The 27,484-nt window shown below is 40.6% G+C and overlaps 1 protein-coding gene across 5 annotated transcripts in view; it reads left to right on the forward strand.

Annotated features, from left to right (window-relative positions):
- The window catches only part of DOCK4 (dedicator of cytokinesis 4), a 247,927-nt gene that overhangs the window by 81,243 nt on the left and 139,200 nt on the right, over window positions 1–27,484 (forward strand). For all 5 annotated transcript variants that reach the window (XM_082239403.1, XM_082239404.1, XM_082239406.1 and 2 more), the window contains exons 2-8: window positions 9,622–9,705; window positions 11,148–11,188; window positions 12,334–12,389; window positions 13,988–14,084; window positions 16,255–16,403; window positions 20,032–20,116; window positions 20,924–21,075. In XM_082239403.1, coding sequence (XP_082095529.1) covers window positions 9,622–9,705; window positions 11,148–11,188; window positions 12,334–12,389; window positions 13,988–14,084; window positions 16,255–16,403; window positions 20,032–20,116; window positions 20,924–21,075 — 664 coding nt within the window. The remainder of the gene's footprint in view (window positions 1–9,621; window positions 9,706–11,147; window positions 11,189–12,333; window positions 12,390–13,987; window positions 14,085–16,254; window positions 16,404–20,031; window positions 20,117–20,923; window positions 21,076–27,484) is intronic.

Genomic DNA, 27,484 nt, shown 5'->3' on the forward strand with positions numbered 1-27,484 from the left:
GCACAAGACACAAAATCACAGCTCGCCCCTATACACGAAGCCAAGCCAGAGCACAACTAAATGCAGCACAGCCATCTTCTCAGAAAAACTCTTCACAAGCTCAAGAGGTCAAGACACGAAAGCTTTAGCAACTAATCTACACTTAATGACCCACCCAGGGGTATTCAGAATATCACTCATGAAATCACTCAAGATATCCCTCAAGTAATTAAGGAACAAAAGAAGAAAAGGCACACTAATCTAGGAACTTCCTCTCTGCCCAGAACGTTGGAGGCTATACACCACACCCCTCAACAGTATTTATAGGAACTCAAACACCAGATTCTGCTCTGTTCCAGTAACAAGAAGCCGAAAGCACCAGCCTGAAGATGACGAGTGAGACCTCGTCGAAACGTCGCCCAGACACCCCTACTCTTACACGGGAAGACACCCGAAGACACCAAAACCTGCATATATATATATATATATATATATATATATATATATATATATATATATATATAAAAAAGCTTATTCAAGCTAGAAGTTTTCATTGCATTTATTATGTCTCTTGGAAAGTTATCTTCTGTCAGATTCTTGGCTAATGAACTTGCTGAATTAACAGAATGAAAAGGAATGGGCAGAGAAAATGGGTTTGTCTCAGCTGGGGGGTGGGTAGAGGAGGGGAAGAGAGAATATACTGCTTTTACCACTGTACTCATCTTTATGGATAGTTAGTGTTGAATGGAGGGTGAAGATCTGTCAGCTTCTCAGGCAGGTAAAAGACACATTTAGAAATAATAACACACAAACGCACATACATGGGTATATATATTTCTGACAGTTGATGTACCATTATTCAGCCTGGGAGTTACCCAGTGAATAAACTCTTGAGCTTTTTTTAAAAAAGACAGGTGGAGAATTTCTATTGCTTTTTAAATGTCCATTTGGAGCCAGATGCTGGAAACCTTTGTCAAAACCTTTGCACAGAGGCAACTAGCAGGGCTCGTGAACCTGGCTGTATAACATTTGCTTGTTTGTTTATTATTAAATTCGTATGCCGCCTTTCACCCCTGGAGGCAGGAATAATAATAATTATATAATAATTTATTATTTATACCCCGCCCATCTGGCTGGGCCTCCCCAGCCACTCTGGGCGGCTTCCATAAAAACCAAAAATACAATAGGAATAGAACCACTGAAACACAACACCGCTACCACCACCCCAATGCCAAACTCCCTCAAGGATACTGTGGTCAATGGTATCAAAAATGGCCAAGAGGTCAAGAAGAACAAGCGGATTTGCACTCCCTCAGTCTGGTCGCCCGACAAATATCATCAGCCAGGGTGACCAAGGAAGTTTCAGTGCCATGACCAAGCCTGAAGCTACAGTCGTACCTTGGTAGTTGAACGCCTTAGTTGTTGAACAAATTAGCTCCCGAACGCTGCAAACACGGAAGTGAGTATTCCAGTTTGTGAACATTTTTTGGAAGCCAAACATCCGACGTGACTTCTGATTGGCTGCAAGAAGTTCCAACAGCCAATCGGAAGCTGCGCCTTGGCTTCCGAACCATTTCGGGAGTCGAACGGACTCCTGGAATGGATTAAATTCGAGAAGCAAGGTACGACTGTACACAGTAACGGATGCAGATATATCGTCTCCTCCAAGCATGCCTTCCTGAATCTAGACTGCCACCACCCTCTTGAGAACCTTTCTCAGATAAGGGGTTATAAAATATTTTTTAGTGTAAAATAATTTTTAGTGTGGCCCCACGTTGCCAATAACTGTAAAAAGTGGGTGCTTTTGTGCAGCTGATCATGTATACTTGAATTACTAAAGAGAGGCTTCCATTGTGTCAGTTTAATTGTTGTTCCACCCCCCCCCCTTTTAACCAAAAAGTAGTATAATTCCATTTGTAGCATTGGACTGCTGTTTTTCTTACCTAGTCGTGAATTCTCTGGATAGCCTTAGGCAATTTATTCTATCTTCGTCTCATTTCCTAGTCTGTAAAATGGAATTGTTAATGACCTACCTCACAGAGGTGTTGTGAAGTGGAATAAGAAAGTTGCTTTACAGAATGCTGTACTCTTAAAAGCAAGGTAGGAATCAATAATATAAGATTGTGATTACTCAATTGTGTCTCAAAAAGCAGACATGATACGAAATCAATAAGGACTATCCTGATGCTGTAGTATTAAGTGTAATCTAGAGCTGAAATGAGTATTGGCAACAGTGTGAAAGTTTGCACAATTTTCATTTTGACGCACCCAGATTTTGCCTGTGAAATTTTAAATGTAAAATTTGAATTTTCAGTAACAACTTATTACCTTGAAATTCAAATTGTCTCTTTACTACTTTGATTTTTTCAGGTGTCAGCCATCGCCAAAAAAAACCTAAGTAGCATTGCTTGCCATCCATCTCATACTAAATAGTGTTCTATTTCAATGAAGTGCAACATTTTTATACTTTTTTTTTTAAAGGTTCTCTGGTCAGCGCATGCCACATATTAAATATTACCAAAAACAATTAGATTTCAAATGGCAGTATGAAGCATTTGGTCAATATCTGACAGCTAGTCAATGTACAGAAGTCAATTTTAGAAGATTTTTTTTTTGGGGGGGGGAACAAACTAGTTCGCTTTCATTTATTCTATAAAGGAACTTTGGTGCCTGAAAAAATAAAGAAATGGGAGTTGTGCTTTTCGTGGGTAAAACGTAGAACCAATCCCCACCACCCAAAAGATGCTCAGAAGGCAACATATGTTATGTCAGATTTACATTGCAGTATTGTCATGCACACACAGTGTGATTGTTGTCGTCTTGCTGCAATGAAAGGCAGTTAAACCTTAGAAAGATTATGAATGCTGAGGGAAGCGTCATTAACTTTTATTATATCCAGAAGCTAGCAGGCATTTGAGTCTTTAACTTTGTTCTATTATGAAGGAAGGAAACGTGTGCAGTGTTAACTTGGACATTTGCTATGGGGCTTTCTCTCACAACGCATATGAGATTTATCAGCTGGGCTCATGCTGTTTAATGAGACCAGACTTCTGCAGCTATCCTGTTCATTGATAGAATACTATAGCGCTCTGTGATGAAGGTATTTGGTGTTAGGCTTATGCTACTTCGCATAGATTTGTTAATTTGCGTGCGTGGTGGGGTAGTATTTTCAGGTCGCGCAAGACTTTATTACTCTCTGTACGTGTGTGAATATATACTGGAAATAGCACTCACTTTTTCGAAGTGGTATTAAACAGACCTGGGCACCCTGATTGTTCCAGCTGCCTGCTGTATGGTATGTAATTAAAGGGTCATTCTTTTTATATTACTCTGAAATAAACTCCATAATTAGATCATTGCGCAAGTGAAGTTTAAGTGCCTCATTTCTCATTGGGGAACAATAAAATAAATCCAATTGCCGTTAATGTTCTCTCGCCCCTCACAAACATACCTCTTAAATAAATTACACTATTGACCAATATTTAGTGGGTTGTTTTTTTAAAAAAAATCTTCGTTCTCCACCTTGTTTTCTCTGCCCACCCACAACCCATTTTAAAATGAGACAGAAATGTACTGTAATTAAATCTATGGCTGCTTGAAAATAATTCTTTTGGGGATTCACAAGCCCTTCTTCATTGCGCCAAGTTGGACAGAACCTTCGCTTGCTCACTGCTGATCTACCTATAAGAACCGAGTATATAAATTTGAAATATGCAGAACTTCCATTGTGAACATCATCTATTGTGAGCTGTGTGCAAATGCGTGTGGATTTGGTATTGCCATCCAAAGTTGTGTCTCCAGATTAAGTCAGGGTTAAGACTGGCTCATAGGAAACTGTCAGGAACCAGGAGTGCTGCAAGGGAACCCTTCCTTATTGGGTACTAATAAATATAATTAGTATAGCATTTTTAGAAGCCCATCTTCCCTCCCATAAATCCTGGTGTAATTGGTATTGAGCTAGCCATTATTTGTAGTCGCCAATGAACCTTGCATCGTCTGGCAAGCCGTACCTTTCTCCCAAGCTTGCAATTTATGCTCTCACCTTGACAGCTTCTGGAAAGCTTCCCACTGCTTGAAAAGTGCAGTAGAAATCAGGTTATCTAGGATAAGGATCCATGTCGTTCTGGGTGTCTTGTTTGCCAGGAGGCTGGTTGTGCTTGCCTCTGCAGAGCTGCCACCTGGATTTGTGGCTATCTGGTCTAATTTCACAGTTGCCTGATGCCACCTTTGCTTTCTGCTATGCACTTCTGCCTTCTTTTGAGTAATTCTGCCAGGCACACGGGCTTAGCTGTATTGAAAATGACCTTGGCACAAGGCCTCTCTTAGAATTCTATCTGTATTTTGCAGCAAAGCTTGTGAATGTGCTGGATCAAATAACGATACTCTTCTGTCGTTCTTTGTTCTATCACTTTTGACAGGGTGCCTCTTTCTGCAAATGTGCCTACACTCTTTTGTTGCCTGTGTTTCGGGAAGTTTTGTAGCTTTCTTGCACCTCATTTTGGGGTTAAACCTTTCTGGACCATAGCACTTCTCCCCTTTTAACTTGGCGGGTTACATACAATATAAATGGAGTTTAATCTCCTTCCCTTTTTCTCATACATGTTCATGAGCCATCAGGAAACCTATGGCTCAATCTTAAGCATGGCCAGTCAGGAAGAAGTACCATTGTGTTCAATGGGGCTTACTCCCAAGTAAATGGATATAGGATTGCAGCCCATGAGATAATATCAGATGTTGTTTAGTCGTGTCCGACTCTTTGTGACCCCATGGACCAGAGCATGCCCGACACTCCTGTCTTCCACTGCCTCCCGCGGTTTGGTCAAACTCATGCTGGTAGCTTCGAGAACACTATCCAAGCATCTCATCCTCTGTCGTCCCCTTCTCCTTGTGCCGTCCATCTTTCCCAGCATCAGGGTCTTTTCCAGGGAGTCTTCTCTTCTCATGAGGTGGCCAAAGTATTGGAGCCTCAGCTTCACGATCTGTCCTTCCAGTGAGCACTCAGGGCTGATTTCCTTAAGAATGGATAGGTTTGTTCTTCTTGCAGTACATGGGACTCTCAAGAGTCTCCTCCAGCACCATAATTCAAAAGCATCAGTTCTTCGGCGATCAGCCTTCCTTATGTTCCAGCTCTCACTTCCATACATCACTACTGGGAAAACCATGGCTTTAACTATACGGACCTTTGTCTCTACTTTTTAATATCAGATAATCTAGGGTAAAACTTGCACCGCCAACAAATACATGACACTCCATTAAATGTGACAACATGTTGGTCTTGTAGACAGGCATCCCAGTAGACATAGGGCTGCCATATGTCTGGATTTCCCCAGACATTACCGGGACTTCAAAGGCGGAATTGATGTCTGGGAGGAATTTCCGAAAGGTGGTGCTTTGGGTTTTCCCCTCTTGAAATATGGCAACCCAACCCAGTACAGATGTTCAGGATTAGTCTTGACAGATGGACAGGGTCATTCACAGCAGTAGAATAAGAAGAATAAAATTGGAAGTATTTTTGAAGCATGCAACAGTGTCCAGCAGTATTTGCAAATCCAAACACTAACAGAAGGTTGGATGGGGAGGGAGAAGGGAAGAAGAGTAAGTTTCTCAGCCAGGGGTGACCTCTGCCCATAGCTGGCATAATTCCAGCTTTTATGTTAAATCAACATAAAGCTCTGTGTGAGTAGTTTTGATTTATCTGCTTTAAAAACAAAACAAAAACAAAAAGCCCAAATTGTCTTCATGTTGGATGAAGCCATAGGGCACTATGGATAGAGATAAAATGGGTTACTTGTTTAGCAACAAGTTGGCTTTTTTATATAAGCAAAGAGAAGAAGTGGAGCCCGAAACATTCAGCGCTTGTTTATATAGTAAAAATGTATGGAAGGGTAAGTGTAGCTAATTATGTTCCAACTGCTCACTTTCTTACTTTTTTTTTTTAAATAAATCAGAATGCACTTTCAAAGGGAGGGGCAAAGCCCAGAGTTTGTATTTCCTTCTTATTGCACTATTGCAACATTAGAATACTTTTCCGTGTTTCATGAAGGAATTTTAGTAATGATAAATTAAATTGATAGCACAATCCTTTACATGTCTATTCAGGAGTGACACCCGCCGATTCCTATGGGACTTGTTCTCGGGTAAGCATAAATAGGATTGCAGCTTAAGTTAGCGAACAAGTGCATTTATTTAGTTAGTTATTTCCCCCCAATGCTTCCTCCTGAAGGGCAGCTCAGGGCAGTGAACATAAAATAACACAATTAATCACAACACATTTAAACAATCAATCAAAACCTCATTCAGATTGCAGCGGTTAATGCCTTCATAGAATCATAGCATTGGACCACAAGAATCATTTAGTCCAACCCCCTGCGATGCCCAACATAGGACTCGAATCCATGACTCTGAGATTAGGAGTCTCATGCTCAACCAACTGAGCTATTCAGCAAGAGCCGCTATGCTCCAAAGGCCTGGATAAACATTGTTAACAAATACACGTGCATTTCTCATGGCCATTACAAAGTTAACAAACTTGCAATCCCCCAAGTGTAAGACCACAAGAATTTTCTGGGATACATTATCTCAGCCCTGTTTAGGGATGTTTTTAATGACTGGTGTTTTTATGTTGTTTTAATCTTTTGTTGGAAGCCGCCCAGAGTGGCTGGGGAAGAAATAATAAATAATAATAGTAACCATTATTATTATTATTAGGTTTGTAAGTGTAAAGAGGTATTCTGCAACACACAAATAATAGGATTTTACTTTGCTGTTTCACTCTTTCTGAAGCAGAAGTGAGGAAGTTGTGGCCCTGGCCTAGTTTCAAAACCCTGTCCATTTCACAAACTCAGTCCACTTTACCCTGGTTCCTCACACACCTCCATCACGCAGTCCTGATAGGTTAACCATCAGGATCCCTGGATCTCTCAGCAATTTAACTGTTTCGACGTACAGTGGTACCTTGGTTTACAACCACAATCTGTTCCGGAGGTCCGTTTGTAAACCAAAACAGGTTGTAACCCAAAGCGCGCTTTCGTCAATGGGGCTCCCCCCCAAAAAAATTGGTTGTAATCCAATTTTTTTTTGTTGTAATCCAAAATAAGGGACAGGTACTTCCGGGTTTGACGTGGTTATAATCCAAAACGGTTGTAATCCAAAGTGGTTGCAAACCAAGGTACCACTGTACTATTATTGTGAACAATTATGTGGACGGAATGCATGGAATGCATACTGAATTATTGCTGAACCCTTGAATCCCTTTGTTTTTCCAAATAATCGTAATAGGCTATTGTGTTGATAACTGCACAACAATTGAAGTTATCAAAGGGTACAAAGGACAACCCCCAAATGTTCCTAAAATAGTCTGATTTCGATTGTAATATTAAATGATTGGGAAGAGATTTATGAAAGGCAAGTTTCCTTTCCTCTCTGCTGCCCAGTGTGCTTGTTCCCACATTGTCCAGGAGAGCCTTCTGAAGTTTCTGAATAGGTAACTTCCCTTCTGACTTATCATAGAAAGCCCCTGTATTTTTCCAGTTTGACACTGAAGAGCGAGTCCTTAAACAAGCCTTCCCCTCTGCTACCACTGCTGCTGTGGGAATTTGAAATGGTGCCCCTTTGTGTCATGGGTTCGTACGCACTGTACGGATTGTCATTATCCATAACAAGACACATAACAATGACAATCGTTTTAATACTGGCAATGCCTAGGAAAGTTTGCTTCCAGCCGTGCTAAGTTTCTGCTGAGACGGCTCTCGCTTCTGCTGAGACGGGATGATTTCCGCCTTTAGAAAGGCTATTTTGTAAAGATAGTTGTTTTGTACAGCTCACAACCGGGAGGCTGAAGAGGAAGTGTCTTCAGGATTACTGTTTAAGGGCGCCATTGACCTTGTGCGCTGCCCTCCTTCCTCCCCTCCTTCCTATTGTGGGACTTAACTCACAAGCAGTGTCTTTGAGAGAGCAGCTGGTACTTTAAAGGCAATTTGTCATGTAGCTGGGACTTGAAAGATCATTGCAGTTCCTTGATTGGGCTGATAAGTAATTCTCCGTGCACATCTGCAATTCCACAGCTGCTTCCTCCTTACTGGAGTCTTGCTTTCTCAGCCAGTCTGATGGATTTCCTTTCATTCTTGTTGCACCCTGAGTTTTGTCTATTGAGCTTCTTACAGTTACTGATTTCAGTTGTGAGATTATGGAGGAGAGCGCAAGTTTTGGCCCAAATTGGTACTTCTTTACCAGTATTACTATACCCACTGGTTAACATCAAAAAGGATAAATGGATTACCAGTGTCTAACATATTTATCTTTTCCCTTCTCCACCCACACATTTATTTTTGCCCACATTTTAGAAAACAAAACTGAAGTGCAGGTAAAGTCCCTTTGAAACATTCATGTAAAAAGGGGGGCTCTTTCTTCTTAGAGCATGTATCTGATCTTTTGCAGGGAACTTACGGTAAATGCTCTAGCAGTCCCTTTCAGCATTTGTACTCCTCATCTTAGGAATGACCCTGTAAAGTCACTCTCTCCTACTTTTTTTTAGTTTAGCCTGTACAAAGTTCTATGAGACTCGTAAGATTGCTACAATCACATTTAAACCCTATGCTAGTCCATTAAAAATTGTGCTGCCATACATCCAGAACTTTCCGGACATATCCCGGATTCGTTCTCCGAAAACAACACCCAGGTGGATTTTTCAGAAATCGGTTAAAATGTCCGGGAAATTCCGGATGCATGGCAGCTCAGATTGGAAGTGTATATTTCCCCCCAAAAAACCCCTCAAAAACTTAGTGTTTGGGGGGAGATTTTGCAAAAAGAAAAAAGCTCATAAACCTTGGCCAAGGGAAGTGGATCAGAATAAAAATTAACACAGAAATTAGCAAGGCTAATTGCAACCATGAGTTGGGGCATCCTAAACTATTGTGGCAATTGAGATCCCTAGTGGGGGTGCAAGGGAAAAAAATCCCCTTTTCACTTAAAACCCCCCACTGATTTCTATACCTTTTCTCACCTGAAAATCAGCAAAATAAATAAATAAATCCCCAAAAGAGAAATACAAAATAAAACACATTCCTTCTCATACTCAGTATGTTTTGTCATTATCTAATTGCTACAGGTTTTATCTAGATTTATAATAAAGGGACCATTAAGTATCTAAGCACAGCCCTAGACTTTACTATGAATTTGTCTGCATATTTTTGCAGCTCTATTCATAGTGATATGAAGAGACTCCCCCCCCCCTTATACTAGAAACTGCTCATGTTTCTGTTACTTATTGTTAAGGGAACACCTTTTTCTTTTATTGGGTAAAAGTAAGAAAAAAGAAGCTCTTGCCACCTACCCACTAAAACCATAATCTGATATTTTTAGTAGATACATCCATGGGTGTAGCTAGGATTTTTGTGAGGGAGGGGGCAGGCCTTTTGTACGGGAAGGCAGAACCTCAGTTAGCTATGCATTTTTATTGATTTTTATTGAGGGGGGCAGCTGCCCCCCCCGGCTATGCCCATGAATACATCTTATATCACTGTGTGTTTTAGAAAAATTAGTTCATTAATGGCCATGCTTTTCCTTATAGTGAAAGCTGAATGGCAAACATGTGGCTTGTTAAAAATATATATATGTTTAATTGGCATTTAATATCTCTTTCAGTAATTGCAAGTTTTCGAGGAGCAGTTCCCCATGGCTTATCACTGGAGATTGGAGACACTGTTCAAATACTGGAGAAATGTGATGGTAAGTGGTGACATTAGTACAGGACTGTCTGGTGGGAAGGTTGTCCAAGGTCATTTCACCTCATTACACTGAGGCAGGATCAGTGTGTTTGCTCTAGATGAGTGCCTATTTAATGGGGAAAAAACCAACTTTAATCTTCGATGAGAAAAGGCAACAGAGTTTGAACATGCCGTTGTAACAGGAAATCGCCTACAAAATTAAATGTTTCTAACCCAAAATATATCAGAATTAGTCCAGTCACCCAGATACTGTGGAGAAAGCAGCCATGGTCAGTGGGGAAATAATTATTTTATGTACAGTAGGCATTTTCAGTAGCCGTGAAAGCAAAATCTAGACACTGCTCCAAATTATAAACAAGTACAGTGGACACTCGGGTTGCAAACGTGATCCGTGCGGGATGCACGTTTGTTACCTGCAGCGGCTCGTCTGTGCACACGGAAGTTGCAATTCAGCACTTCTGCGCATGTGCAAAGTGCAATTTAGCGCTTCTGCGCATGCGCAACCGCCGAAACCCGGAAGTAACCCTTTCCGGTACTTCTGGGTTTCGGCGGGTCTGTAACCCCAAAAAATGCAACCTGAAGCATCTGTAACCCGAGGTATGACTGTACATTGTCAGTCACCTCCTGTAGAGGTGAGAAAAAATAACACCAAAATCTTTGGGTAAAGCATCTAGTACCACTCATGTGATACTGGATGCTAAACTGTATTATTCCAAAAATGTGTGCTTGTCGGGAAAAAGGTGTAGCTTTAGAAATGCCATGAGCAGTGCTATTTTTCTAGAAAAAAGGTGCTAGACATCACAAGGAACTAGGGTTGCCATACGTTTGGAACTTCCTAGACATAGCTGGAATTCAAGCAGCCACAAATAGTGTCTGGGCTTGACAACTTTGCCAAAAGGAGGATTTTCACTTTTTGAAATGTGGCAACCCTACCATGAACACTTTCCTTGTTCTCTTATAATGGCAATGGCTCCCACCTGAGAAGTGCCGAAACTGAATTCCTGCGAGTTCTGGCTGAATAAAAGCCCTGGCCATGAGACTAGAGTTCTGTTCTCTCTTGATTTAATGGGTTAAATTTCTGTCTGTTAGACAAAGAAAATATAAATGATACCCTCTGCTATGTTTCAGATTCTCCTTTTCATACCAGTGCTGAAAGGATATTTATTTATGTGCTGTTGTTTACAACTCTCTGATTTTTTTTAAATGGGCGTTAGTTTGTGCTTGTTAAAAACTTGTGGGGGTGGGTGGAAACTTCAATTGTGAACGTTTTTCTTTCTGCACAAGACCCATTAAAGGGTATGAGATTTGTGTTATGTGTCGATGCTGACACAATAGCATGCTATGAATCCATCTGCCACTTTTTATTATTGTAGATGACATATGTCAGAGAGTTTTTCAGATAAAATGTAAGTTTACATATCAATTGTTATTATTTTTCTACAGGCTGGTACAGAGGATTTGCCTTAAAAAACCCCAACCTCAAGGTAAAACCACTTTTGTTCCTCACTTGAAATGCATGTAAAATCACGCTGAAATACTCAAATGAATTATAAAGCAAGCCACACAAAAATCAAGCTATTTGGCATAACCAAGTAGCAGTAACGTTTAAGGCATAAAAAGGTGGCTGTAGCCTGGGGTAGCCTGATGATAGTAGCACTAGAAAAAAGAAGAATACACACACACACACACCCTGTGTATACCTGAAGGAGCGTCTCCACCCCCATCATTCTGCCCAGACACTGAGGTCCAGCTCTGAGGGCCTTCTGGCAGTTCCCTCACTGAAGTTACAGGGAACCAGACAGAGGGCCTTCTCGGTAGTGGCACCCATCAAATGTCAAAGAAATAAACAACTACCTGACTTTTAGAAAACATCTGAAGGCAGCCCTGTTTGATGAAGTTTTTAATGTTTGATACTTTATCATGTTTTTATCGTGGTTTTTAATATTGAGAGCACCCAGATGGGCAGGGTATAAATTATAAATTATTATTATTATTATTATTATTATTATTATTATTATTATGTTTGAAGAACGAGGAGGGAACAAAGGCTCTGAAGGGATGGGATCTGTCTCACATGAAGTAGTTTATCAGGAGGAAGTGGAATTGCAGATAATTAATTCAGCAACGTAGCTACTCACCAGCCACTTTGTGTAGTTCAGGGACATAAGAACATAAGAAAAGCCCAGCTGAATCAGACCCAATACATCCCTGTTCTCACAGTTATTCTCTATTAAACAACCTTCCTAACACACACACACTCTGAAATGTCAGTGAGAGACAATGGTGGCAGATGCGAAGAGATGAGCAATGTTACGGTGATAGCAGATGCTTCTCAACCACGGCCCCTGATTCGTAAGTGGACCTGTGAATTTTTCTGACACCTCAGTCCTCGCTCTTTACCTGAGTTGCCGGCACCCAACAATAATGCTCTCTTGGACCATTTGAATACAGAAAGTTCTACTGGACTGTATTGCCTTCCAAGAAGTTTTGCAATAATAATGCAAACGTCTTCCATAGTATGGACCCAGTTTTTCTCTTCAATAATGCATTCATGCCATAATGCATTCATTCCTCCCTCTCCTTCTATTTGGTGGTCTGTTGCGCTTATTTAGCTCCTTTTCTCTTTCAGGGTATCTTCCCATCCAGCTATATTCACTTGAAAAATGCATGTGTTAAGAACAAAGGGTAGGTGGAGATTTTGGGATTTTCTGAAATTTTGGCAAAGGCTATAAAACAGCAGTGGGGAAAGGGGAAGGCTGTTGTAAGAATTGTGTTAAAAACGGATAAATCTTTCAAAGTGAAGCCCATAGCACCTTAAAGACCTGGTATAGATGGGTGGGAAATTGGGAGTGCCCTATGCATTTGTGTAGCCACCATCCTTTTTAACTATGGCGCAGCATCACTTATTTAAACTAGCCATGCAATCAGAGATATGGGTTGGAAAACTGCGTTAGAGTAACTACGATTAGGGGAAAGGGCAGGGCAAGTGTAATTTTGCAGCACAGTTAGTTTCCAAAATGAAAGGGAGGTAGAATTTCACATGTATGAGGGGAAGGAGTCTGCAACCTGTTGAGGCACTGTTGGTCTCTTAACCATGATTAGGAGTCATGTTAATCTTTAAACTATCACGGGACTCTTTTATTCCCTTGCACCAGATGTAATGGAGCTTATTTTGGAGTGCAAATATTATTGGTGGTTAACAATATCAGTCACTGAAAGACTCCAGATGTCATTTTAATTGTGCATTCATAGGATTTGTGCTCATGATGGTATCGGTGTGGTTCTGCATAATCTTCTGTTGTTGGTCCTGCAAAAATTTTCAGGCCAGATATACTGTTTTGTTTCCAATCAGTGCATATCCCATGTCTTCCTACTGAAATCCTATAACGTTTCTAACCACAAATATTATGGGTTATATATTTATTTATTTGGACAACTTAAATACCACTTATATTTAAGCACAACTCTAAGCAGTTTGCAACATAGATTTAAAAGTTTAAATAATGAGCAAGTGTGATATATATATATATATATATTCCACAAAACACAACTATCAACTTCTTTAGTATCCAAAACAAACATGACACACACAAAAATCTGCTACAAAATTGCGCAGGAAATTCATAGTAAACATAGTAAACTATTATCTAAGCACCAGAAAGTAACATATTACAAAGGCCAATAGACTGAACACTATAAATTCCACCCTTTTAAGTAACATGGTTGATGTGGTTTTGACCTACTTTAGTTGCAATATATTGCAACAGTATCCCTCTAGATGCCAATAAGACAATAACACTGGGGAAGCATAACAGAACAACTAACAAAGTGGAATTATGTGTGGATGGTCCACAATCAATCAATCAATCAATCAATCAATCAATCAATCACTCACTAAAACACTATTATTGCATCAGTGACCCACTATAGAATACACCTGCCAAAAACAAAACCATTCAGGCAGAATAACAATAATTAAAACTTCTTGGCAGAGCCTGCATACTGGAAAGACTCTTGGTTATGATGTTTCCACACTGTGGTGTAGACCAAGCAGAATGCCTGATGGTCCATTGCAATGATACTTTGCTGCAGAATTATCACAGAACAGCTTGTTAGAGTCAGTTTCTCAGTCTCCATTAATGTTCAAAAGTTCTTAGGGATTATAAACTGAAGGTAACTGCATACCAGTTTGGTAATCCCAACCTGTTTTTGTGATCTTAAACTGCTTAGTAAAAGTAATGCCATTTTAATGCTGGATGTTGTATTTCTTTTGATGGCAACAGGCAGTTTGAAATGGTTGTTCCCACAGAAGATTCGGTTATCACAGAGATGACGTCAACTTTAAGAGACTGGGGAACGATGTGGAAACAACTTTATGTGGTAAATGCACCATGTGCCTATTCTGGAAACAATTTTAGGAATAATGCTTATTTTTCTAAAGCAATAAAGTGGTTTTATTTTATTTTATTATTTAAAAAAACAAATCTAAGTATTTTATTATTTAAAAAACAAATCTAAAATGGTTACCAGTTATTTCATAAAAAATGTTAAAAGCCCTCTGTGTGGTCAGTGAGTTCAGCTTTAATAATGTTGGGGTGGGACAGGGAAAGAGGGTACCTGGATGAAGTTCTCTGATTTTCCCCAAGCTGATGATTGTTGTTGCCAGGCAAAGTGTGGAGATAATCTTTTGGGTTCTCCAGGCATAGTCATAGTTCAGCAGCCATAATTCTAAACATAATACTAGCGTGAGAATTTAGTTGTGGGTAAACCACAGAGCCTAGGACTTGCCGATCAGAAGGTCTGTGGTTCGAATCCCCGCGGCGGGGTGAGCTCCCGTTGGTCGGTCCCAGCTCCTGCCAACCTAGCATTTCAAAAGCACGTCAAAGTGCAAGTAGATAAATAGGTCGGGAAGGTAAACGGCATTTCCGTGCACTGCTCTGGTTCGCCAGAAGTGGCTTGGTTATGCTGGCCACATGACCCAGAAGCTGTACGCCGGCTCCCTCGGCCTATAAAGCGAGATGAGTGCCACAACCCCAGAGTCGGCCACGATTGGACCTAATGGTCAGGGGTCCCTTTACCTTTACCTACCATGCAAATCACATCCTTTTATGTATATAATGCTTGTTCCATAAGGAGACATTTAGGTGACAGCTGCTTTCTTGCAAATAGCCCAATTCTTGCTCATATGGGGGCCTAACTGTGTAAAATTCCATAAACTCCATAAAACTCCATAAAAATTGCTCTCGTGGTTTAAAGCACACACACTCACTCACCAAAATAGACCATGGAAATGTCTGTTTCAGCTGAATATGTAGGTATGTAGGCAGCTAAATAAGAATAAGAAATTAAAATTGAAGTCAGTTGGATTAATTTTAGGAGTGAAGGTGAAGACTAGATAACAAAATGTTAGAAGTAAACCTGGCCTTTTTTTAAAAAAAAAGTATCTTGCATGTTTGCACTTTGAGTTGAGATAAAGCAGATTTTTTTTTACAAAGAAAGAAGCCTGCTTTGATGCACAAAAGTAGCAGAAAGACTGACCTTGAATTCTTGAACATAACAGCCTAAACAGTACTTGCACAAAGCTAATCTAACAGATTTAAAGTGAAATCCAATGTACTACCAACATTAAAACGACACAGTGCCATTGGTGACTTTAAAATATTCATTCCAATCCATATGAGAGTCCTTAGACTATAATCCTTCTATTCAATAAAGTTTATTGGAATGACTAGAGCCCATTTCAGACATTTGCCTTGCTTCCTGATAACAGCCTATAAGCAGCAGAAGATATGGGATTGTTGTGTGTCCTTACTGTACATAGAAAAATATCACATGTAACCAAGACATATGGGGTGCAGAGAATGGGAACCATCTAGTTTTCATCATCCTTATTCATGCTATAAAGGGTAGAAGGAAGGTAGTAAGTGGGCACCTGGCTCTTTGGGGTCAAGTTCCTTTCTCTGCATTATGGTAGACATACATGTAGACATGATCAAGCCCAAGTCATTGCTGAGACAGGAGTGCGAACATGCTGGGAATGTGGCCTTGGAGCCACAGCAACCATCCAACTGCTTGACCTCACCCCCCTGAACAAAAGTTTTATATGTCAAGATAAGGAGGCAAACTGGGAGTGTGAAGGAGTTTGAGGGGTAGGCATCAAGCCTATTACAAGACTATACTTTTACACAGTTACAGAACAAGATGTACAGTCCGAACTCCACAAACCCGGAAATGAGTGTTCCGGTTTGCGAACGTTCTCTGGAAGCCAAACGTCTTACAGGGCTTCCGTGGCTTCTGATTGGCTGCAGGAGCTTCCTGCAGCCAATCAAAAGCTGTGCTTTGATTTCCAGGAGTTTTGGAAGTCAAACGGACTTCCGGAATGGATTCTGTTCGAATTCCAAGGTATGACGGTATGTATATAAGTTTCTGCAAACCGAGGAACAGAATACTCTAGAGAAGCAAAGGTGTTGTTTGTTTTATTTTGCATTTCTTAATATCTCTACCAAACTTCAGAAGCCTAAGAATTTGGTTTTATATATATATTTGACAGAGAAATGAAGGGGATCTCTTTCACCGACTATGGCATATAATGAATGAAATCCTAGACCTACGACGGCAGGTGCTTGTGGGCCATCTCACCCATGATAGGATGAAGGATGTCAAAAGGCACATCACTGCTCGCTTGGACTGGGGCAACGAGTGAGTAAGAGATGATATACAAAAACCAATTGCGTTTTCCTCCATCCGTTGCATTTATTTATTACAAGGCAATTAAAAGGAAGCAACATGAAGAGCAGGCAGATTTAAAGGGGGGGCTGGTCCATCACCATTACTGATGCTCGTGAAAAATGTATGTCCTTTTAGCTGCCTTGGGAAAAGAAATGGCCAGTCTCCGGGAAGCCTCTTGTTTAAGTGAAAGGCAGGTCTGCACACAAGAGGGAAACTCTCATCCTGTCCCTTCCACCTGCAGCTTTATGCCTTTCATTTCATCTCCATCCCTGACAACAGGGACTTTTCTGCAGTGGAAAACAGAAGATGGGAAACAGTCACACCTTGACTGGAACTTCACTCAAGGGTTTTTTTTATGCTTCTGCTTGTTGTCCACAGTTTTCTTTATTTATTCCGGCAGTTTATACACTGCTTATTTACAGCCTTCTAAGTGCTGTACAGGAAACTTAACAATGCAATGATAATAATAATAATAATAATAATAATAATAATAATAATAATAATAAAAAAACAGTTAAACATTAAAATCAAAGTTCAGTTAAAATACCTGCTGAAATAAAAGCCTTAAGTATGAAGTGCTACCTGCTCACCCTGCTGTCATACTTCATCCAGTTAGATGTATGCTCTCACATCACTGGAGAGTGCAAATATTCCATGCAACGGAGGAGGATTGCATAAGGCTTTCCCACCATTTGGTACCTGCCCAAGAGGTTTTGAAAGACCTTCACAACCATCCCCTAGCAGCATGCAATTCCCGCAAGGGCAAGAGACTCCAGTTCCCCTGGATTAGTGTATGAGGGGGCCTTCGCAGTCGTGGTGTCCTCAAGCATTATTGTGCATTTATATTTGCAATATTATTTATTAAAGTGCAACAGAAATTCCTGTTTCTCTTCTTCTACTGGTGCCTCCAGCCCCCCCCCCTGGTGCCATCAAAATCAGCTCTGAAGGGTTAGAGGAGCCTTGGGAGCAGATTTTGGGGGTTTGTGAGGGAGGAGAAGAAACAGAAGCCTATTGCACAAGTGGAACTCCAACTGTACAACCTAGTCTCATTAATGCTTCTTCTTGACTGCGACCACAAAACAGCTGAGTGTCTTGCACCAGAATTGAGTTTCATTTGGCCATGGGCACAGCCAGATTGCTCTCTATCTGTATGGAGAATCTCAATTTATAAACGGCAAAATAAAATTCCACAAAGACAGAAGGAATTCAGAAAACCGTTGCCTTTTGCTCTCATCTGAATATTTGCTTGCAGACATACAGTAAATCAACATGCCGTGTTAAAGTTTTTATAGCAAACAAGCCTTTGTGTTTCTGTGCTTGCTAAACCCGTGCCATATCAAAGCCTTTCACTTCGCTTTTACTAAATGCATAATACTGTCACCTATTTGGGAAATGAAAAATTCATACTGTTATGTGTTGACGCTGAATGTGATCTGAATGTTGCCAGGTAAGCCTCCCACTGATCTTGACAGCACCTTGCAGGGTTTGAAAAAACTAACCAGCTCATCTGTATTCTAGACACGACGCTGTAGGAAAAAATAAACACAGTGGGCTTCTCTCATCTCAAAATTATTTGGGACAATGGCAACAGAGGCTGAAAGCACCTAGGCAGTTGCATTAAAGTTCAGGATTATGTTCTTGCAGGGAACTGATAGGACTAAAGTTTCTTAGGGAAGTTTTTAATGTTTGATATTTTACTGTGATTGATGTTTTAATTTGTTGGAAGCTGCCCAGAGTGGCTGGGGCAACCCAGTCAAATGGGAAGCATCCAGGTATACAATGATAATGATGACTATGAGAGGTGCCCACTATCGGGAACCTGTTTTGTGCTTTCTTTGCAAATGAATGGGTGCTTAAGCTGTAAAACAACTGTAAAAGCAGCTGGCTCATCCATTCTAAAGATCCAACAAAAAATAAAATTAAAAAAACCCAAATGTACCCCTGTTTCTATGCCATTGTTGTAAACGCTTCTGTATTATCTCCTTCCTGTGTTGTCATCTATGAGGATTGCTTTTCTAGGGTTTGTTGCCTTTGTCTGAGCACATAACACGTAAGGGGCTTGCATGAGAATCGATCATTTACTGCAGTGCACATTAAGCTAGAGAGCAGGCAGAGAGTGAATAGAATATGGAATAGAATATGGGTGGCAGTAGGGTATATGTGGTCGTATTTCACAGGGGCTGAGACTGGAGATAAATCCAGATAATAAACCATGCATAGGGATGCTCCTATATGAAAGCAGAAAGTTTTGCGCAGATTTTGCCTCCTCCTAGAAGCGGTTTGCTCACCAGTTGTTTTAGAGGCAAGGCGGCAGGCATCTGTACATATTCCTGGGAGAGCTTTAATCTTCTAAATTAAAGGAGCTGCTTGTACAATTTGCAAACCAAAGATACTTAAGTGTTTCTGATGCATCGCAAGATTAGGCAGGTGCAGAACGAAGCCTGGATAAAATAACTGGCACATTCAGAGGCCTCGCAGCCTCCTTTCTCAGTGCAGCCCGTAAGACAGCCACCCAAATTGGGCCTCTCTAGGAACCTGTTCATGGAGGGCTGTAGCTGGGGAGTAATCATCGGTGTACTGGAAGACAGAGATCTCCCCTCATGCAATAAGCACATTGTATCCAAGTTTTAGAAACAAGAGCACGGGCAGAAAAAAAGATATAGGACAAACAGGGACTGCCTATATCCTGCAGGGTTGCAAAGAGCTGATAAAGCTTTGAATCTGAATCCCACACCAAAAGCTAAAAAATGTTTCCAAAACGTATATTGTTATCATTTCCGCCCTGGCAATCATGACCTGATACTCTCCTCCATTACATATTGTGCTACTTTCTTATAATAGAAGGATAGACTTGTTGAGTTGGAAGAGATCCCGAGGGTCATCTAGTTCAACTAGGGATTTCAACTATTAACGTCTAATGTCATTATTTGACATCTAATGTCCTTGTTTTGACATTTGCAATCCAGTATTTTACATCCAAAATAAGTGCTAGATTAGAAAATAATTAAGTGTACGACTGCATGCAAATACTTTGAACATTAGGGTGGGGTATTGTTTAGAGGGTTTTTTTCCGGCTGGGGCAATATTTAGTTTTGAATATGCATTTATTATCCGACTTAACATTGGTGTATTTTGTTGTCAGACTTGGTCATGAATTCTCAGCAAGTTGTTTAACTCTGTTGGACATTTGTTCCTATGAGATGTTTTCGTTAGTGCATCGCTTATACGACTACTTAAATTTTCTTAGGTTTTGTAACGGTTGCAGAATTGTGTGAAACGTTTTGATGTTGTGAATCACCTTGATCATGGTTTCCTGTGGGAAATCAGCATGCAAATAAATGATGCTGGCCAACCATTAAAAGCTCTATATAAATGTGATTAATAATAATTGTTTCTAATAATATTGCACTGGATGCATGTTTTGCAATCATGTGGAACAAAGTGCTTATTTATTTATTTATTCATTTCATTTCATTTCTATACCGCCTGCCTCTTTTGCAGCTGTCAATGGATAAAGAGAATAAGAGATCCCAACAATGCTTTTAGAAGGTTCTAGCCAATGTCCTTTACCAACCAGACTTTCCATATTCCCTTGCAGACAACTAGGACTTGACTTGGTACCAAGAAAGGAATATGCTATGGTGGATCCAGAGGAGATCAGTATTACAGAGTTGTATAGGCTGGTATGTAAATTTCCACTTTCCAGTTCTCTAAGCTTGCAATCCTATACACCAGGGATGGGGACCAGATAGAAGTCTCCATGCCTCCTTAACTGACCCTCTGGAATTTTCCAACGCTACGCCCATTTCCCCAGGCCAGACCACATTTCAGTCCTGCTTCACCCCCTCCATGAGTGTTCTTGGCTGGTTGGGAAGCTTCCAATCAACTCTGATAATGCCTCTTGCTTTCTTGTAAGCTACCATGTGTTCATTGGAGTAAGGATGGGATATAAAGTAAAAAGGGAGTGAATAAACTGAACCTCACTATTTACTAGATGCAGCAATTGGTGAACAAGCTCAGCCAAAACATTTCAATCTTTTTCCAGTATTACCTAATGAAAAATCAAATGCACATCACTGATGACTGAGGTTAAAAATAAGATCTGGTGGAGAAAAATTATGTTTCAGGCAAGAGAAAGGTAAAAGTAAAGGGACACCTGACCATTAGGTCCAGTCGTGGCCAACTCTGGGGTTGCGGCGCTCATCTCGCTTTATTGGCCAATGGAGCCGGCGTACAGCTTCCGTGTCATGTGGCCAGCATGACTAAGCCACTTCTGGCGAACCAGAGCAGCACACGGGAATGCCGTTTACCTTCCTACCGGAGTGATACCTATTTATCTACTTGCACTTTGACGTGCTTTCAAACTGCTAGGTTGGCAGGACAGGCAAGAGAACGTAGCCTTATTTTCAGCATTAGTCTATGGTATGCTGAATTTTATAAAATACAAAATTGCAACCTGACTGTGTATTTCTGTTGATGGCCATATGTAGATGGAGCACCGTCATCGCAAGAAAGACACACCTGTCCCAGCAAGCAGCCACCACCTCTTCGTTCAGATGAAGAGTCTGATGTGTTCCAACTTGGGAGAAGAACTAGAAGTCATCTTCTCACTCTTTGATAGCAAAGAGAACCGACCAATCAGGTAGTTTCATTGAAGAAAGCAAAAATGTTCCTTCATGCATTCTTGTCTTCATTTTGAGAACAAAGAAATTTTGCCTTGCATGTATTGACTCTTGGGTCTTAGGGAACCCATAAATGTAATCCCGAATTTGTATTTTTATTGTTGTTGTCTAACTTTTTGAATTGGAGTCTGAGCCACTGAACACATTGATCCAGTTGGTATATGAACATAGGTGGCTACTTGTTTTCCTTACTGGAAACGACCACTGATGGATTCATGGGGTGATCAACACATGGGTGTTCAGCTCCAATTTTTAACGTGGTTCTATTTCATCTTATTTATCTAGATATTTCTATATCACCATTTGCCATTGTTGCCTCTGGTTACTGTTGATTTGCCATCTAGTTTTCCTTTGCTGCTGCTGCTTCTCCTTCCTCAATCAGTTGGATAATTGATCCCAACAAAGTTGGGAGTTGCATAGCAAGTAAGGTGTCTTTGTGATGTTGTGCAGTTCAATTAGGCTGAATAAATGTCACTACGGGCAAATGAGTGACACCACTGATTCCAGATTAGTCATCGCGGTGATTGCGACAGGTCAGAGCTCAAAGTGAACAGGATGATATAACAAATGCTAAATACCAATCAGATTTTGCCCTGATGTCATAGAGGACAGGTGAATTCAGTGTTGGGTTAGAGCAAGTCGGTGATGAAATGTTGTCAAGGCAAGCAATTTTTCAGTGCTGCTGATTTTCATGAATTGCTTTCAGCTCAGCCCTGTGCTCAGTTTCATTGGCATCAATGGGATATCTTCCTGAAAACATTGTTGGGATTAGCCTTTATTCAGCCACATCTGAATCCAACCATTACCAGACATACAGTATCACTATCTAATCACTCAATGATACAAAGTTTTGTGTTGACGGGGGGCTGATAAATTCATTGCAAGGTGTTTACTTTCTTGCGTATGGCAAGTGCTGCTTAGTTTTATTTAAAACTCATCTTTACATTAATACATCAAAATTTGCTAGATCAGAATTCCTGGAAATAGCAGTTTTGAATAGCTAGCTAACCAAAGTGACTGTTTTCCGTACACTATAAAAACCTGCGAAAATGGCTCTTTCCTTCCTGCCAAGCTATACTTTTCGAAGGTGAAGAAATGTGTCACCATCATGTTATGAAGAGAGAAGAAAAGAGACCAGATTATATGGCACAGAGGTTATTTCCAGAGTGCAGGTCAGCCTATGCTGGCTGAGACTGTTGTGCAAAGCTACTGAAGGACCACCAGGTTGGCAAAAGCTCGTGTTGGGAAATCCATAATTCTTGCCAAGCTCTGCTCCCTCTGCATTAAAAGCCATTAGTGGAATTTACGCTGCATTACAGCCACTACCTGCTGAGATCCCCCCCCCAACCCACCCCCAGATTTGTTTATAATGGATATGTGCTTGTGTGATTTTTGGAAGTAAGGCAGAGTCTTTGAGTTGTAAATAAATAAATCACTGGCTGTCTGAAGACAGAATGCCCATTATTAACATATTAGACTAAGCCTCCGTCTCTTATCCATTGTTGCACTCAAAACTACTCAGGATTTAGAACCACGAGGTCTATAAAATAGAATCAAAACCACAGGCATGCTTCCCTAATCCGTTCTTTGTCAAAGCAATGGCAGTAAGCTTGTTCAGCTCTCTTGTTAACAGCAAACTTTGCCGCTGCATCTTGTTCACTAATCATCCTCCAAACTATTGTAAGGAAATATATTTTACATTTTTTTCAAAAAATTGTCAGCTTCGTTTTATATATATATATTTCAAAAAAGAAGTCACAGAATATTTGTAGGAACAAAGCCTAGACTCCCAAAAGCTGCTCCCAGTTGGATTGTTGATTATTTTCCTTTGAACAGCAGGCTCCAAGACCATATCGCAAACTGCTTTTGAAACTCCCCTAAGCTTCAAAAGGGATTTGCCGTGCAGCAGGGAGGATGCCATTTGAGAAATACAAGACATTAGCTTGGGCATGTGGAACTATTTGTGCTTTTGTTTTGGACTGTGCTCCTCTCACACACAATTTCCCAGAATAGATTTTTTAACTTCTTAAAAGTACACCCCAAATTCTGATTTCCTCAGCATCTTAGTTTGTTCTGGTTTTTGGAGATCTTTCAGGGTGGCTACCTGCGGCAGGGCTCTGAGCTGAACCAGATGAGTTGAGGTGTGCCACTGGCAATAATAATAATAATAATAATAATAATAATAATAATAATAATAATAATTTCCTGTGTAAGAATCAGTACTTCAGACTTCACTCCTATGCCTGCCCACTTCACTGGGCAGGTTGACAGATTGTGCCATCCTTGACCAGGATATTTGAGGATACTGTGGTCTATTGTGATTAATAATTCTTAATACAAAAAGTATAAAGAGGCTGTTGAAATTTTAGCCCTCCGTTTTTTAATTTAAAAAACAACAAACCTTGCTGACTACACTATTTGTAACCATTTTCTTTCTTTGGATAATGTTCTTCAAACAATCTGGAAATGCTTTATTGCATGGGTAGGCAAACTAAGGCCTAGGGGGCAGATCCGGCCCAATCACCTTCTAAATCTGGTCCGCAGACGGTCTGGGAACCAGTGTGTAGAATGTGCCCTTTTATTTAAAAGGCACCTCTGGGTTATTTGTGGGGCCTGCCTGGTGTTTTTACATGAGCAGAATGTGTGCTTTTATTTAAAACACATCTCTGGGTTATTTGTGGGGCATAGGAATTTGTTCATTTCCCCCCTTCAAAATATAGTCCAGCCCCCCACAAGGTCTGAGGGACAGTGGGCTACTGAAAAAGTTTGCTGACCCCAGCTTTATTGTTTTGAGAATTGAGGGAGGAAGCATGCAATTTATATATATATATATATATAAAAAGGAAAACAAGCTTCACTAATATTGAAAGGAAAAGGTGGCTTAATATATGGTTTCCAAAAGAGACACGAAGCCGTCTAGCCCCAGGCTGTAGTGAAAACCTGTAATTTCATCAGACTGTATTGTGGTATGCATGGAGACACTTAGCAGCTGGGTCCCTCTGACTGCAGAAAAAGAAAGCAGAGAGACAGATTGTGATTCATGTGAGAACAGCAAATGGGGCTGTTGCCTTCTCCTGTTTAAAGATGCAGGCATATATCACACGGACACAATTTATGGTTTAGTCTCTGACCTACGAAAGAGGGAATGAAATACTTTCTTCTACCACTGGCACAAGTGTAATGGAGCAAATGAAACGCCTCAGCCAGGCCAGTAATGTGCCAGGGAGCTGACGGAAAGCAAATCATGTGTGCGAAGAGCCAGCAAGGATGTGTTGCCACGTGGAAGCCTCTTTTCTTTTTTTGCCGAAGTCACACTGTATTTACAAAGCATTCAGAGAACCCTCGATTAAAGGGGGCAGTTCAAACTTTTGGCAATATTTAATGATGACTTTCTTATTTGAGGAAGCTTGAGTACACGTTGTCGATTCTTTCATTTTAAATTCTCAGGCAGAAACGCTGATTGTATTAGAAGGCATTTGTGCCTCTTCCCAAGTTTGATGATGCAGGGGGGGGGGGGGAAAGATAGCTCAAAGTGATATACTTAGTAAAGTTTCTGAAGTTAGGAAATGTGTATATCAAAAGATTAGAAGAGAGGATTTTGTGTATCACTTTGTATGCAGTAGTACCTTGGTTGTTGAACGGCTTGGCTCCCGAACAAATCAGCTCCCGAACGCCGCAAACCCGGAAGTGAGTGTTCCAGTTTGCAAACTTTTTTTGGAAGCTGAACATCCGACGCGGCTTCCAATTGAGTGTAGGAAGCTACTGCAGCCAATTGGAAGCTGCACCTTGGTTTAAGAATGGTTCCGGGTGTCGAATGGACCCCCAGAACAAATTAAGTTCAACAACCAAGGCACCACTGTATCTGCTTCTTCTTAAAGCAACATAGAAAGTGGGTCTGGAGGGATGGAGCAAGCTTGTTTTCTCCTGCTATGGAGGTTAGGACCCAAACCAATGGGTTCAAGTTACAAGAAAGGCGATTCCGTCGAAACATCAGAAAGAGCTTTCTGACAGCACTGTTTAACAGTGGAACAAACTCCCACGAAAGGTGGTGGACTCTCCTTCCTTGGAGGTTTTTAAGCGTAGGTTGGATGGCCATCTGTCATGTATGAGCTAGTTGAGATTCCTGCTTTGCGGTGGTTGGATCTGATGACCTTCAGGGTCCCTTCGAACCCTACAATTCTATGATTCCATGTGTCTTAGTTTGGATGATTGTTTGCACTACAGCAGGAGCAGAGAGCCTGTGATCCTCCCAGTGTTGCTAGACTACAACTCGCATCAATCCCGACCATTTGCCTCATGGACAGGGACTGATGGGAGGTGGAACCCAACAATGTCTGAAGGATCTGAGGTTCTCCACCTGAGAGTTACACGTAGATGCTGCAGAAATATCGTGCAGTGTAGATGGTAGCATGAATCCGGTGGTAATAGGTAGGCATCTGCCCTCAAAACACTCCTGCCATGAGAGTGGAAAGGCAGCTGCATAGGCAATTCATGAAGATGGACAATGGACCATGGACCAGTTTGGGATGAACACTTTCTGCATGACAACCGCAAAGTAGTGCCACTCAGTACAGATGGGGGCACTGCCACTTATGCAAACCAATGCCTGCTAATTATTAAAATAAATGTCTACCTCCTTTGGTGTTAACATTCTTACTAAACACATTTAGCATTTAATGTAACTGCAGTGGTAATTACAATGTAGGTTTATGTGGAACATAACAGTTGCTAATTAATGAGGCTTTTTTACAAGAAAGAAATATTATGCTAATCTTAATAACTACTGCCAAGTCTTCATGCTCCTTAAATCTTGAACACTGCAATCATTTGTAGTGTACACGTGAGGACCGTGAGACCATGGCTGTTTTCAAAGTCCTTTTGATCATAGTGGGAAGAGAGCTAACCATGTGTTGTATGTTGCAGCTGAAATGAATGTGACCCAAATGAACTAGGACTGAATCATGTCCTAAGACAGATAGTTCTGCTCATTAGTTCAAATCACACATGAAGATCCAAAGGATATTACACTCTTTTAAGCTCCACAACTGCTAAGAATAATGGATTCTTCAGATTATCCCACTGAAGGATGCAGCGATGCTTCTGTTTTTCTGTAACAGAGAGTGCTGGTTTAATTGAAATGTACATAGTTCATACCCCGCAAGTGTCCCAGAAAAACTGGGGTATCTTGTTTTTTATTGTGAGAGAACAGTGGTCATTTGGGTTGCTGTGATCTCTCGGGGTTTCATGATACAATTCCTCCCCCCACCCTTTTCAGGGCCACAATTTTGTGTAGTGCCATGCCCGAAAAAGTGCTGGGGGGGGGGACCATGGTGCGAAATCACGGCAGTCAAAATGGCTGCCATTCCCTTGCAACAAAAAACAAGAAGATAGTATCCTGGTTTTTGGCTTCAAAGTCTTGAAGGATATGCATAGTCATAAATACATACAGCCCATTGCCCTTCTGGTGGAATTATCTATATGAATTTAAAAACCTTCTGTTGTTTTAAATGTGCATCTGCAATGATGTAAGCAAATTATGTGGTTTATGGATTTTTGTGACATTTAGTTCCAACATTTATTGGAATAAACATCTACTATAAAATCCTATGTAGTTTTGAAATACACATATTTTCCTCAGGTAATGTAGATGTTGCCTTTAATAAACTGCTGATATATAAAACATAAGCTGACACCAGAACCTATTTTACCATCTGCAATACATTGAGGTAGTTTGACCCCAGCCTTGCTTGAGGGCCCAATTACTGCATTTCTCAGATAAGACTGATTCTTTAATCAAACCTGCATTGATTTTTTTTTTATCAGATCTTCAACAAATTCTGCTTATCTCTGTGCATTTTCAGAAACCCCACAAGAGGCAAAGTCAAGATTACATGGCCATGGAAAAGAATAAAAGTCATTTGCCATCTGCAATACATTGTATTTGAAATTATGATTTATTATCTACAATGCATTTTTTAGCATTGCAAGCAGTACAGTCTTTGTATACCGTCAGTCTTTGCTTCTATTTCAGTTGTATAGGGAGCAGAGCAGACACACAATAAGAAAATGATGTATTTGGGGTTGATTGCTGACTGTGGTTGAAATGGAAATTGACCTTAGATTTTTCGGATGCAGATATTATCGACTAGTAGAGCTTTCACGTTAAAGCATTAAGAATAGCATATAATTCTTGTCCAGTTTTATTTTATTTTATTCTTGGTAGATTTACAAAAGAAAAATAAAACAACAACAACACACCGACAAATTTTTTTAAGGGAGAGGCAGGTTTAGATGCAGGCACACAAAAAAAGACTCCTTGCACTTGGTGGTTGGTGCTTGATGAGCCCGCCAGTTGGCTGAATTCTACTC

This window comes from Podarcis vaucheri (assembly GCF_965113315.1).
Source record: "Podarcis vaucheri genome assembly, chromosome: 10".
Lineage (NCBI taxonomy): Eukaryota > Metazoa > Chordata > Lepidosauria > Squamata > Lacertidae > Podarcis > Podarcis vaucheri.